We start from the raw sequence: 11,948 nt of genomic DNA, 5'->3' as shown, positions 1-11,948 counted from the left end.
TTGGCTTTGCACTAATAACAGAATTAACAAGGTCTGCAGCAAGGCTGATCTGCAGTGGATGGATATTTATGGGCTTCTAGGTATGTGCAATGTGCTGTGCATCAAAGCAAGAGGTGGAGTGACCTTTCCTAAATATCCTTACAGCACTGATAGACTGCTCCCCCCCACCACCCCTTGCATAATTAAATCACCTGGCTGAAAATAAATCAAACAATCAGGGTGCCACCACTTCCATGCAGCTTAATTTTGGGGAACACTCCAAGCACTTCATTATGTGAAAAGGTTTTCCTGAAAAGTACCTCCGCTGTTAGCTCAGCTCACTGTCACTGCTCACAGTCCTGCATCTATCTTCTTCTTTTCTGACTGTTTTTCCTTTCAAATAAAAGCAGCAATAAATCACTGCAATGGAATTAAATCAAATGATGCATAGCAACTAGAAAAGATCAGTGCCATAAAAGCTGGCAGACTGGAAAAAATATTAACATGAGTACATGACACACAGACAAGGATACGAAGGTTTTAACTTCATATAGAATACAAAATGTGGTACTGCTGTAGCTACAGGAATTTGGCCCAGCCAAGACACTGGCATTAAATTCCTAAAGGGTGACACTTTGTACTCCTTGGCCACAAAATCATTCTTCATGGGATCAAGACATGGGAATCTTAATTCTCTGGTAGAGATTAAGTAAGAATAAGCAAGGAGGTGCCTCTGAAGAAACAGGGAAAGGTGGAGCACTGAAAATCTCTCATGACATTGTGCATTATTTTATTAAAGAGGTAGCTAAATGCTGGCACTTGGGGGCCACTCAAGATGCCCAGAGGGCCCAACACAGCAAATTGTCTGTAACTTTTTCCTCCTGCTCAGAAAAGGTGGAACAAAAAAGGAGGAGTAACCTGTACATTAAATATTGTCATGGCTACTAATGCCATGAGTTTCTTTTCTACCACATATCGAAATTGCTTTCTATTTTCAGTTGATGTTCAAGAGCAATTGTTTAATACTTAGATCACTGCTCTTCAGATACTATTCCCCCACAACTTTTACATGTTCTCAGCTAACTGCACAACAGATACTGATCACATCTCAGACAGAAGGGTTTCTTTTCACGAGATCAAAGAGGGAGTAGATGATTAAAACTGAACCTCCATTTTAAACTGTTTTAAATTACTTTGTAGATCCCATCTTCAAAGGGGAGCAGAGCAGCTGTTCAACAACACCCATCCCTAACCAACTGCTGAAGCCAAGAACTGAACAACCAAACTGGTGACAGTGGTCACCCTTGCCTAGAAGCACCCTGACCTCCTTGACAGCCTCCTGCTTCCTTCTCTTGGTTTGTGGTGGTGTTTTGATCAGTTAATCAGGCGGTACAGATGCCAATTATTTTTGCCACATCCTTTAGTTTCCTATCATTTCAAAGGCATTCATTAATGTTTCTTTTTTGCAGTCTTTCCAATAAACAGCTTGCTGCTTTTTCAGAACTAAACTTGCATTAAAAGAACTAGCAGGAAAACATCAATAAAAAAAGCTTCTCTGAATTCTGGCATCACTCTGTTGGCACAGACATTAAATCCACTTTTAGCACAAAGTATAGAAATATAGGATACACCAAACCAATCCTAGATATCCTGGAAACTGCAGCCTAGTTGAATCATAAAAACCAAGTTGATTAGACAAATGAGTTGTGTTAGTTATTGCCACAAGAAAATAGCAGAGCACTTCAATCAGCTGCTTGTGCTGCAGTTTTGGTACTTGTGAGAACCCTGAACTTTATGCACCTTTCCCACTCCTTTTTTTTTTTTTTTTTTTTTTTTTTTAATGAACATCATCTGTTTAGTATTTGCAATTCCACAGAGATTGGAACTGTGGCTGTAGCTAATCTAGAGTGAACTCAACCATAAAGGGGCTTAAAGTTGCTTCTGCAGCTGAGGAATTTGGGCCACCATTAGTCCAAGGTGTGTTGTAAGAGCACAAGAAGCTCTGTGCTGCTTGCACATGGGCTGTGGGCTACAGGCAGTGTAGGGCAGGCAGATTCCCAGTGTGGTTGGGGGAATTTCCAGCAGGGGTAGAGGAAAATGAAGTATGACCCTCACTGCTGTGTGGGGGTCATATGTGCTATGTAAAGCACCAAGAAGGTGGAGAGTCCCTTTTTACAAGAAGTCACAAGGAAAAGGCAAGAGGCAATGGGTACAAGTAACTGCTGGACTACAGAAGAGAATTTTTCACCATGAGAACAGTCAGACATTGGAATCACTTCCCAAGGGAAGTAGTGAATTCACCTGCATTGGACAGTTTTAAGACTCAGCTTGAAGGGTGCTGGGCCAGCTCATTTCAACTAGACTATTACCTAGAAAGGCTGGACCAGATGATCCTTGAAGTCCCATCCAGTCTGGCACTCTGTGATTCTATGACTCTATCTAAATCACCTCTCTGGCACACAAGCAGAACAGGGAGAACACACATGGCCCTCCACTGTTCCCTTCATGGCCTGGAGACAGTGTGAGAGAGGTCATGCCCACCCCCATGGCAGGACTGGAAAGGAGAGAGCTTGGTGCTTGGCCAGAAAACATTCCCTGCTGGGGTGCTGGAAATCACAGCAACCACTGGAAATCACAGCAACCACTGCAACCACTTTAAATTATGTTTCTGACTTGCCCAATATAAGGGAGTTTCAGGTCACCTCTGCCTGCCTGCAGCACCAAGGTGTTCCCTATAAGGAGCACAGCCAGGACAGAATCCAGACAGCCTTTTCCCTGCCTGTATGGCATGCAGTCAGGCTCTCCTTGCAGCTCCAGTCAGCACAAACAACTTGCTTAGAAAGTCGTGCTAAAGTGTGAGCACAGCACTCCCCAACCGGGCAGTAAAATACTAGCAATGAGAATGCAAGGCTGCAGCTGGGGAAAAAAGCTCCCAAATTCTGCTCTAAGAATGGGAATACTGGGAAAACAGATGAAGCTTGCACTGCAAATACATTGTTCGGGCTCTGTTTGTTTGTTTTTCTTAGTATGACTGAAGTGATCAAAATCCCTCATTTTCAATTTTCAGCTAATCCCTCCACGTGCATCAGACACTGCAATGCTTCTCACAGATGGAATCTAATACTTCCTTTGTAATTTATGGATGAGTTTTCTTAACTTGAAAAATGAGGATAATCACTCCTCTCACATGGAGTAGCTACTGTCTTAAATAATAATCAGCATGCCTGGATTCTATCACAATGCATTTTGCTACCAAGTACCCTTGTTTCCTCTTGCTTTGTTAGAAATACCCCTCCCGTGGCCCCTGTGGAAATGAGCAACTTAATGGTTTTGTAACGAATTCAGATCTTGCACAGTTTGTTCTAGCTGCTCTGCAGCACATTCTTCTCACTGCAGCTCAAGTCTGATCCCAGAAATCTTTGAGTGGACCAGTTCCTGTGAGAAACAGGGAAGCAGGTAATAAAGCAAACTTCCATCTCCACAGAACAGGATAAACTTCTCTGCTTCATTCTTATCTACACTGATGCAATTGCAGACAAACAAATGCACCAAAAAATGTATTTGCTGTATGCTTACTCCAAATGTCACACTCAGAGAAAGGAGCACAAAACCTCTTCCCCCCCTTGAAAAGCTGCATATCAACAGCCATCAGACAGGGACAGTAGCTGTCAGTGCTCTGCCAGTGAAAACGTCTCCCTACCACCACTAGTTCTGCACATTACTTTTCCTTCTTTAAAAAAATAAAAAAAAAATTAGAAAGTGTCTTTTGTTTAAGGGTAAAAGTGTTAAGAAGACCCAGCTTTGCCTTGAGATGAAAAGTTCAGCATTCCAGTTCTTCACACAAAGATCGTCTTTAGCAGCTGTGAGCAGAGATGTCTGCATCCCTGATACCTTTCTTAGCTCTTCATATCTTAAATGATACACACGGATGTATCGTAAGGGATAGTGAGAGAGGGAAGGGAAGCACTGGAACTGTAAAGGTCTATTTTAGGCAACTCTGTCCTGTAAAGGCACGCTTTGGGCTACACCCTGTCAGCCATACACTGAGTCTCTCTGCATTGCCCCTCTGCTTACATTAGACATCATTTAACAAGGCTGTTTTACAAGTAGCAATGCATACCTTGCACCTGTAGGTGAATAGCTCGCATCTCTGAATTACTTTGGTGATGTTTGGGATAGGAGAGTTGACCTGCAATGCCTTTCTCACTTCTGTAGCAGTTCTATAAGTTTGCATTAAAAATTAAGCCCATTTAGACTGAGCTAAATGGAAACTGACTCTTTGATCTTAAGAAATGCTGCGACCTTTTGCACTGAGCTCAAGCAAATAATCAACGTGCTGGTTGCATCCCCTGTTCCTCATTTCAGTCCTGTCCAAAAGACTCTGCATCATGAGAAGGGTTGCTTGGGGTGCTAACAGCATGTTTCCTTCTTATTTCCATAAATCCATCTCCATTTAATGATTTTGTAGCAGCTCAATTAGCATGATGAGCAGAGTTTGGAAAGGAAAGCTGGTCCCGTGGTAAAGATACTGATATGAAATCCTAGAAGGAGGGATTTCATGTCTAACTCCACTGCTCACTTTTGGCAAGACTCTGTAAAATCATTCAGACTGTGCTCTCAGTCAGTAAAATGAAGAAGATTTCATCCTGGCTTGACCTTGTTTTAGCTTAAGTCTGGGATCCTGGACAAGGTGTGGGACAACAGGGCTTTTGGGGCTGCAAGCAGTGCTGAGATACAAACAGGTTTCTTTTGGCAGGTGTATTTTGCTGACAGATAAAAAGCAGTTGGTATCTGTTGGAATTCTGGATTATATAAATGCTGAAGTTTTTATCAGCTCCAAGCCATTTTTATTATAAAGTTAGGAGGGAGCAACAAGGTAACATCTTTACTGTTGTGAAAAGTGTTCTCTTGCTTTTCATGCCCCCTTATTTCTTTGTTTGTTACTCCTCCGTTGCTGAGGGTACATTATCCTCCACTCCTACACTGAGTAATCCTCCTGATGTAGTTTTTGCTTTGTAACAACAATAGCAAATAGCAGAATTTTCCAAATTCTCTCCTGCTTTCATCCTCTCTCTGCAAAGAATATCTTCCCCACACAAAACTGGACTCAGACTGGCAATTACAGAGCTTTCATCTGCTGACACTGGGGGAGGGGGGGGATTAGCTCTTCAAGAAATATTTTCTTAATTACTTCTTAGTTGTATTGCTGCTCAATCTCTGTGTAAATTAGCATCCCTTGAGAGGAAGGAGAAGACTCTGTGTAGCCAGCGCTGCTACACCTAGAGGTGGGTTTTCATCACAGCCAGATGAAACACAGTGACATGGAACAGAGCACTGAAGGACACGGCAGCCTGAGCTGCTGAGTGGGTAGGCTCAGCAGGGATGCTGGTGAGCAGAACCATGAAAGTAGGAGCCAGTCAGCCCAGTGACATGGGATGTATGCTGCAGGAGGAACAATCAGCAGGCTGCTGAAATGTCTGTCCCATCACACCATGCTGACTATTAGAGTGCAAGCCAATAAATGATGGTGGAGTTGAGGGTTGGTAATTGACCCAGAGGACTTATCTGATGATGTCCACCACAAACAGCTCTGCCTCTAGAAAGAAAAAAAAAAAAAAAAGGCACTAATTGTGTCACCTCTGGAGGTAGTCAGTGCTTCCCAAACCATCTTAGGAACAAACTTTATGGCATTGCTGCGGACTTGGTGGCTCTTTGCTTCAAGTGCTGAGCCCTCACATGCTGACAGAAATATACCCACTGGGATGATTTTTAAATGTCTGCCTCTTGAGGGCTCATTTACAAAGTTGGTTGATATTACTAGAGAGAGTTTATTAATAGAGATATTAATAGAGAGAGACTAATCTCTGCTCATGTACACTGAGGATAGGCAAAAGCTTGAATGGGTGTATTTCTGGCAATCCAGACATTCATTTCAGTGTCCTTAATCTTAGTCAAATAGCTGGTGTAAAGAATAACAGGTGGCAGGAAGCACAGTTTCCATATAATAATGGTATTAGATTTTGTGCTGCTTCTGAAGGATCAAGACCTGGCTGTACCTCAGCTACCAGATGTGTGGCATCAATGTACTGCAGCATTAGGAAAGGAGGAGGTATAAACTGAGGTGTTTTCCTCTTCCAGGGGAGATAATTGTGCATTAATGCCCTAATAAAATTTCAACCAATGTACTGTGCACTGTTCCCATCATTCATGCCCAGAAATTATTATTGCCAAGAACAGCAAATGCAGAGCAGAACATTCACCTGAGAAGGACCCATCTCAAGACAGAAAGCTGAGGAGCACAATTTGTTCACCTCAGCAAAATAAGGACTAGGGAGAAAAATCCCATCCCAGAAACACACCTGGAAGAAGAAAGAAGCACAATGCTGAAAGAAGATCGAATACATATAAACCAGTTAGAAATGAGTCTGGAAATAGAAGGTGACTTCTGACACTCAAAGGAACACAGCTTAGCGCAGCCGGGGCAGAGCCCTCTACAGACAAGAGGTGTCAGAGATCAGCGCCATCGCTCCACGCCAGTTCCCCAGGATGTCAAAGGGAGCAGAGCAGAGTTAGCTGCCCCAGCTGATGGGGTTCAAGTGCAGAAGTGCTTGAGGGTTTGTCTTCATCTGGTTCCTTCATACTCATGTTTTCCTGCTCACTAAAAGTGGGAAAATCAGGCAAATCTATCCATACATGTGAAATTCCATCATTTTCAACTCAAAACCCTTATCTTCTTGCTCCCTCCAGTAAAACATGTTTCCCCCAAGCTGTTTCATACACAGAAGGACCCTCAGCACCAGCAGCTTCGGGGAGGTGGCAGGGTGGCAGAGAGAGTAGGCAACAACCAAAAACCCCAAACCCCTACCCCTGTGCAGCACTGAGGGTCACAGCAGCCAGCCCCTTGCGGAGTAGGGCTGCCGCCAGCCCCGGAGCCCCTCTCCTTCACACCCCACATCCCCTCACCGCCCCCATCGTGATTCAGGGCGATGGCTCATCCCTGTCCACCCCCGGTGAAAACTTCTCCCGGTAACTTTCCCGGTGCCGGTCCCCCACTCCTCCCGGCGGCAGAGGCACCCTCCCCCGCCCATCCCAAACCCCGTTACCGGGGCAGTGGTGCCGGGAGGAGGGAATGGGGGGATGTCGTAGGTTCTGCGTCAGCGGGAGCCCGACGGCGATTGGGGGAGGTCGCTCTGTCCCCCCTTTCCCTAATTATAAAGTGCCGCTGCCCGCACCCGCTCGGCTCGGCAGCGGACCCCCGGCTCGGCATCCCCACGACGAGGCTGACAACAGCAGCCACGGGCTCCAGAGTCCTCCCCCTCGGGCTTTTTCCAGAGGTTGCTCGGCCTCGCTGCAAATAACAGCGGCTCCGAAGCCGAGGCTTCTGCAAGGCACAATCTGCTCCTCACCCAGCGACTCCAGGGAGCCCCGACGGGAGCCTGTGTGTGAGTGCACCGGCAGGGACGGGCAGCAGGGTTGACTCTGCTGGTGCTGGGGCACCGCGTCGGGGCGGCTACTCGGGGCGCTCCGGTGGGAAAGGCTTCCCGGGAGGAGCTATGTCCCATCCGAGAAGGGCGGCTGTCCCCCTGAGGCGCGGGTGTTGCGGGAAGGGTGGGACGAAGGGGTTTGGGACGAAGGGGTTTGGGACGAAGGGGTTTGGGACGGGGACTTTCACCGGACGGGAGTTTCTGGGCGCTTCATCCTTGGGATCTGCTCCTTTCCGGGCGCTGCCATGCAGCCGCTAAGCGCCCGCTTGCTTTAAGCGCTCGTTTACCTTGCAAGCGCAACCATCCTGCCTCCACAAAGCGAGTGTTATCGGAGTTCCGTGAGACTCTGGACATAGTTTTAAACCGCTGTTGCTTAACTGTTTTGTGCCACCTTTTCCTGATCCGAAGCTGTCGGAGGCAGTGCCCCGGGTGGGAGCTGGGGGAGGCTTCTGGCTGCTGAGCTCTCCGCGGAGGCAGCACCAGGGATGGGAGCGGAGGGCGGCGGTTCCCGGCTGACCTGTCCTTCTCGCAGCCCCATGGCGCTGCTCCTGAGACTCGGCTGCTCGTTGCTGGCGCTCAGCACCTGTCTGCTGCCGCGGGCACGGGCAGACTGCGGCCGCGACTGTGCCGCCTGCGCCTACCGCCTGGGACCCCGCGCCGGCATCCACCCCCTGGTAAGCGGGAACGGGGCTTGCAGGGGAGGTATGAGACTGGAGCGGGGCCGCTGTCCCGCCTTACCTTTAGGAGGGAGCGAAACAACAAAAGTACCTAGTGGGGCAAGTGCCCGGGGTCGCTTGGAAGACCCGATTTTGAGTGGGTAAAGAAGGACGAGCGGGTCCCGGAGCGATGGTCACAGGATAAGGAGGGGGGAGTAGCCCAATATCAATCCATCGAGCCCCGAGTAGATCCCCCCAACCCGCCCCTCCCTCCCGCTGCCCAACGGCGAGAGGTGGTCGCGGGGAGACAGCGTGCGGCGGGCAGCACCGAGGGGAGCAAGGAAAAGCCGAGTGAAAAAAATAAAGGAGAAGAGAAATCCAGACGGAGCGGGCGGCACTGCGGCGAAGGGAGAGGTCGCTGCTGGCCACGGTAGCCCCGGCAGGGCAGGGGGAAGCCGGGTGGGAAGAGAGGGCAGCCTCCCCCCCCCAGGCTGTGGGATCCCTGCATCTGCCTGAAAACTTGGCTGAATCTCACTGAAAGTGATGCTCAAGCCTGATTTGAGCAGCAACACCTCCCGCAGCTCTTCCTCGTCGCACGATGCTACAGAGCGTTAGGGATATGCCCGAATCATGCCTTTGGCTGTATCTCTTAGAGCAAATCACACTAAGAAAACCCCAGAATATCTATAATCTTAATGATAATGAAACTAGGTCACTCATCCCCCCCAGGAGACAGCGGAACTCGGGCTATCAAGTCTTCTGCTAGTGTCACCTGCAGTTCCTGACCTCAAACATGTATTGAGGCATTGTGCTCTCAGCACATCTAAAGTTTGGTTCCTAAGAGGTCAGCGATTGTTTGCAAGCACACAAAGGGAGGACTGGACCCTATTCTTACACAGAGTCAGGAATCACTGAGCTCTTCTGCTTACTCCAAAAGCAAGGACATGCTCTCAATAGCGTGTTCCTAAGGGCAGTGTTCTTAGGATAACTGGCAAAACAGGTCCCTCTACTTTTGCCTACATTAACTTTCAATCAAACTCTAATGTGAACTAAGGGGAGGGGGAAAAGTGGTAGTCTGTTTTTTTGGAAGGAGGGATACGTGCTTTTTGGAGTCTGTGTTGTGGGTTACTGATTTTCTCTCCTGTACACTTTCAGCAGCTATTCAAGAGAGAACCAAAGTCCCATTCTGTGACAACACTTAGTTGAAATGGGGAAAGAAGCACTATGTTGTACCATATACTTCTTATGCATATACAAAAAGCTTTTAGGAACAAATGTTTCTAGATACTAGCATCTAGTAACATCATAACTGATTTTATCACATTATATCTTTAAGATACAAGACATAGCACATTGTACCTGGTCATTCACATCTATGAGATATGTTAATTTGGCCATAGAGGATTGTTTTAAACTAATTGGGAAGGGAACAGGAAGGAAAAGATCTGTTCTTAGCTTGATTTAGAGCAATTTCTGTCAGACACAAACTGAGATCCCTTTCTCTGTATAGCATAACTGTAATATATAACAATAATAATGTAGAGCCAGTTATTGTGTTGCAAATGACATAAATCCCTTTAAATATCCTTGCAATTGTATAAAAACATCAAATATAAAATTTTCAGGCTGAAATGAAGCTCAACAGACAGGTGAGGCCCAGGGTAGAGTGCTGGTCAGTTAGATATTAGAGAAACTTTAATTTCATATTTTAAAACCATATCAAGGTCTTTAGAAAACATCTTTAGAACCATAAAGTCTTTAAGGCTGGGAAAGACTTTCAAGACCATCAAGTCCAATTGGTAACTCAGCTCTGCCAAACCAAACAGAAGAAGTGTTTCTTTTATGGAGAATATTGATATTTTCTTGTTTCATTATCATAGTCCAAAAACTGTGGGCAAGAAATAAACCACACTGGATTCACATTTTTTTTTCCCAGCTGAAAAGTGTGGCTTCACAAGAAGTAACTTCTCATGACAGAAAAGAGAGAGTAGTAGCTAATATGTGTGTTATTATTTTTACATGACAGGTCATGAGATACACATCCAGGTATTGAAAACTTCTTATGTGTTAGCCTAATTTTTTTCCTTGCAGTGAAAAGCAATACAGCTTAGGATTTTTTTCCCTTTTTTCTAATGGCCTGTCTGTCAGACTAGCAACACCAGAAGTGTGATCTTGCCTAAGAAAGTCAGTATTTCTACATTTTGATTGGTATACATTTGAAAGATCTGCTCCATGAAGGGAAACTAATGGTGAGGGACAGAAATGCAGCCTTCAGAGCTACTCAGGTACTGAGCAGTACAGTACAAGTGGCTTCTTTGCAGTGACAATGCCTGAAGTTTCTGAATTCCTAAAATTTCTGAATGTTACCTATGCTTGTGAAGATTCAATACCCTTCTGCACTTTCTGAGCACAAAGGAAGGTACAGGAACACTACCTGTGGCTTCCTTTGAAACAGAAACAGAGGGGAAGCCTTGATGGACAGGACCTACGATCCATCTTGTCTGGTGTTCTGTCTCTTGGAGTGGAGAACACACAGGTACCAAATCAGCTGCTCACAAAGAGCAGCCCTCCCAAGCCACTCACAAAGAGATGCTCTCTGGTGGTCTTTTTAAAAGAAGTAGAACTGAGACAAGGTGGCAGAGAGGGGCTTGTTACTATCAACTCATTCTCAGTAAACTGCATCTGTTTTTTCAGGCATGTACACTAGAGTGTGAAGGAAAGCTGCCTTCTGCCAAAGCCTGGGAGACCTGCAAGGAGCTCCTGCAACTGGCAAAGCTGGATCTTTCTGAGGATGGCAGCATTACTCCAGGAGACAAGAAAGAGCTGGATGAGAACCATCTGCTTGCAAAGAAGTATGGAGGCTTCATGAAAAGATACGGGGGATTCATGAAGAAAATGGATGAGCTCTATCGGGCAGAACCGGAGGATGAAGCCAACGGAGGGGAAATCCTGGCTAAGAGGTATGGAGGGTTTATGAAGAAAGACTCAGATGACGATGCCCTTGCTAATTCCTCTGATCTGCTGAAGGAGCTTCTAGGAACAGGAGAGAACCCTGAAGCGGGGCATTACAGAGAGCTAAACGACAATGACGGGGATGTCGGCAAAAGGTACGGAGGCTTCATCAGAAGCGTGAAGCGCAGCCCGGAAATGGAGGATGAAGCCAAAGAGCTGCAAAAGAGATATGGTGGGTTCATGAGAAGAGTGGGCAGGCCAGAGTGGTGGCTGGATTACCAGAAACGATACGGAGGGTTTCTTAAGCGCTTCGCCGACTCCATCCTCCCTTCAGAAGATGATGGGGAAACTTATTCCAAAGAGGTCCCAGAGATGGAAAAGAGATATGGTGGATTTATGAGATTTTAATACCTTTTCCTTTGATCCTTTTTGTCCTAAATAAGAAAGACTGCCTTATTGGTCATAACTTATTGTAACGTGTTGCTTGTACTGTACAGTTTTTTACTGTCCTTGGTTGATGATGCCACCTGCGATTTGTTGTTCCAGGTTATGTGTTCTTCCCAGTCAAAGAACTGATTTCTGTTCCTGTCCAGTTTCAGTCTGTGTTGTAGTTTCCATGCTAGAACTATTTTGATTACTGTATTCATTTTCTTTAATGGGGAAGTACATCTACAGTAGAGTTGCTTAACTGGATATATAATAAATTCTTCATCCTAACTGCATCAATTCTGAATTTGTTTTCTCTCAGACATTTAATCAAACACCATCTCAATTTGTCTTTAAGCCATCAGAGCCATGCAACCTCTTTTCTGTAACTGCAGGACTTGTACTGCACACACAACAGCTGAAACACATTTTTGTCTTTAGCTTTCGCAGT

General features: G+C 46.0%; 1 protein-coding gene across 1 annotated transcript; it reads left to right on the top strand.

The window, feature by feature from the left end:
• Positions 1 to 7,999: 7,999 nt before the first annotated feature.
• On the top strand, positions 8,000 to 11,479 carry PENK (proenkephalin). The gene is made up of 2 exons (XM_054394757.1): positions 8,000 to 8,137; positions 10,814 to 11,479. Exons 1-2 carry the CDS (start codon positions 8,000 to 8,002, stop codon positions 11,477 to 11,479), a joined length of 804 nt encoding a protein of 267 aa, XP_054250732.1.
• The last annotated feature ends 469 nt before the right edge of the window (positions 11,480 to 11,948 follow it).

Source organism: Indicator indicator, chromosome 31 (genome assembly GCF_027791375.1).
Source record: "Indicator indicator isolate 239-I01 chromosome 31, UM_Iind_1.1, whole genome shotgun sequence".
In the NCBI taxonomy this organism is placed as follows: domain Eukaryota; kingdom Metazoa; phylum Chordata; class Aves; order Piciformes; family Indicatoridae; genus Indicator; species Indicator indicator.
The sequence above is the reverse complement of the archived record's forward strand: the minus strand, read 5'-3'. Positions and strand labels throughout refer to the sequence as shown.

Excerpts from the sequence above, each read along its gene's own strand:
- PENK (XM_054394757.1), top strand. The coding sequence starts at position 8,000 with ATGGCGCTGCTCCTGAGACTCGGCTGCTCGTTGCTGGCGCTCAGCACC. Across the intron at positions 8,138-10,813 it reads GCGCCGGCATCCACCCCCTG|GCATGTACACTAGAGTGTGA; the intron begins GTAAGCGGGAAC and ends CTGTTTTTTCAG.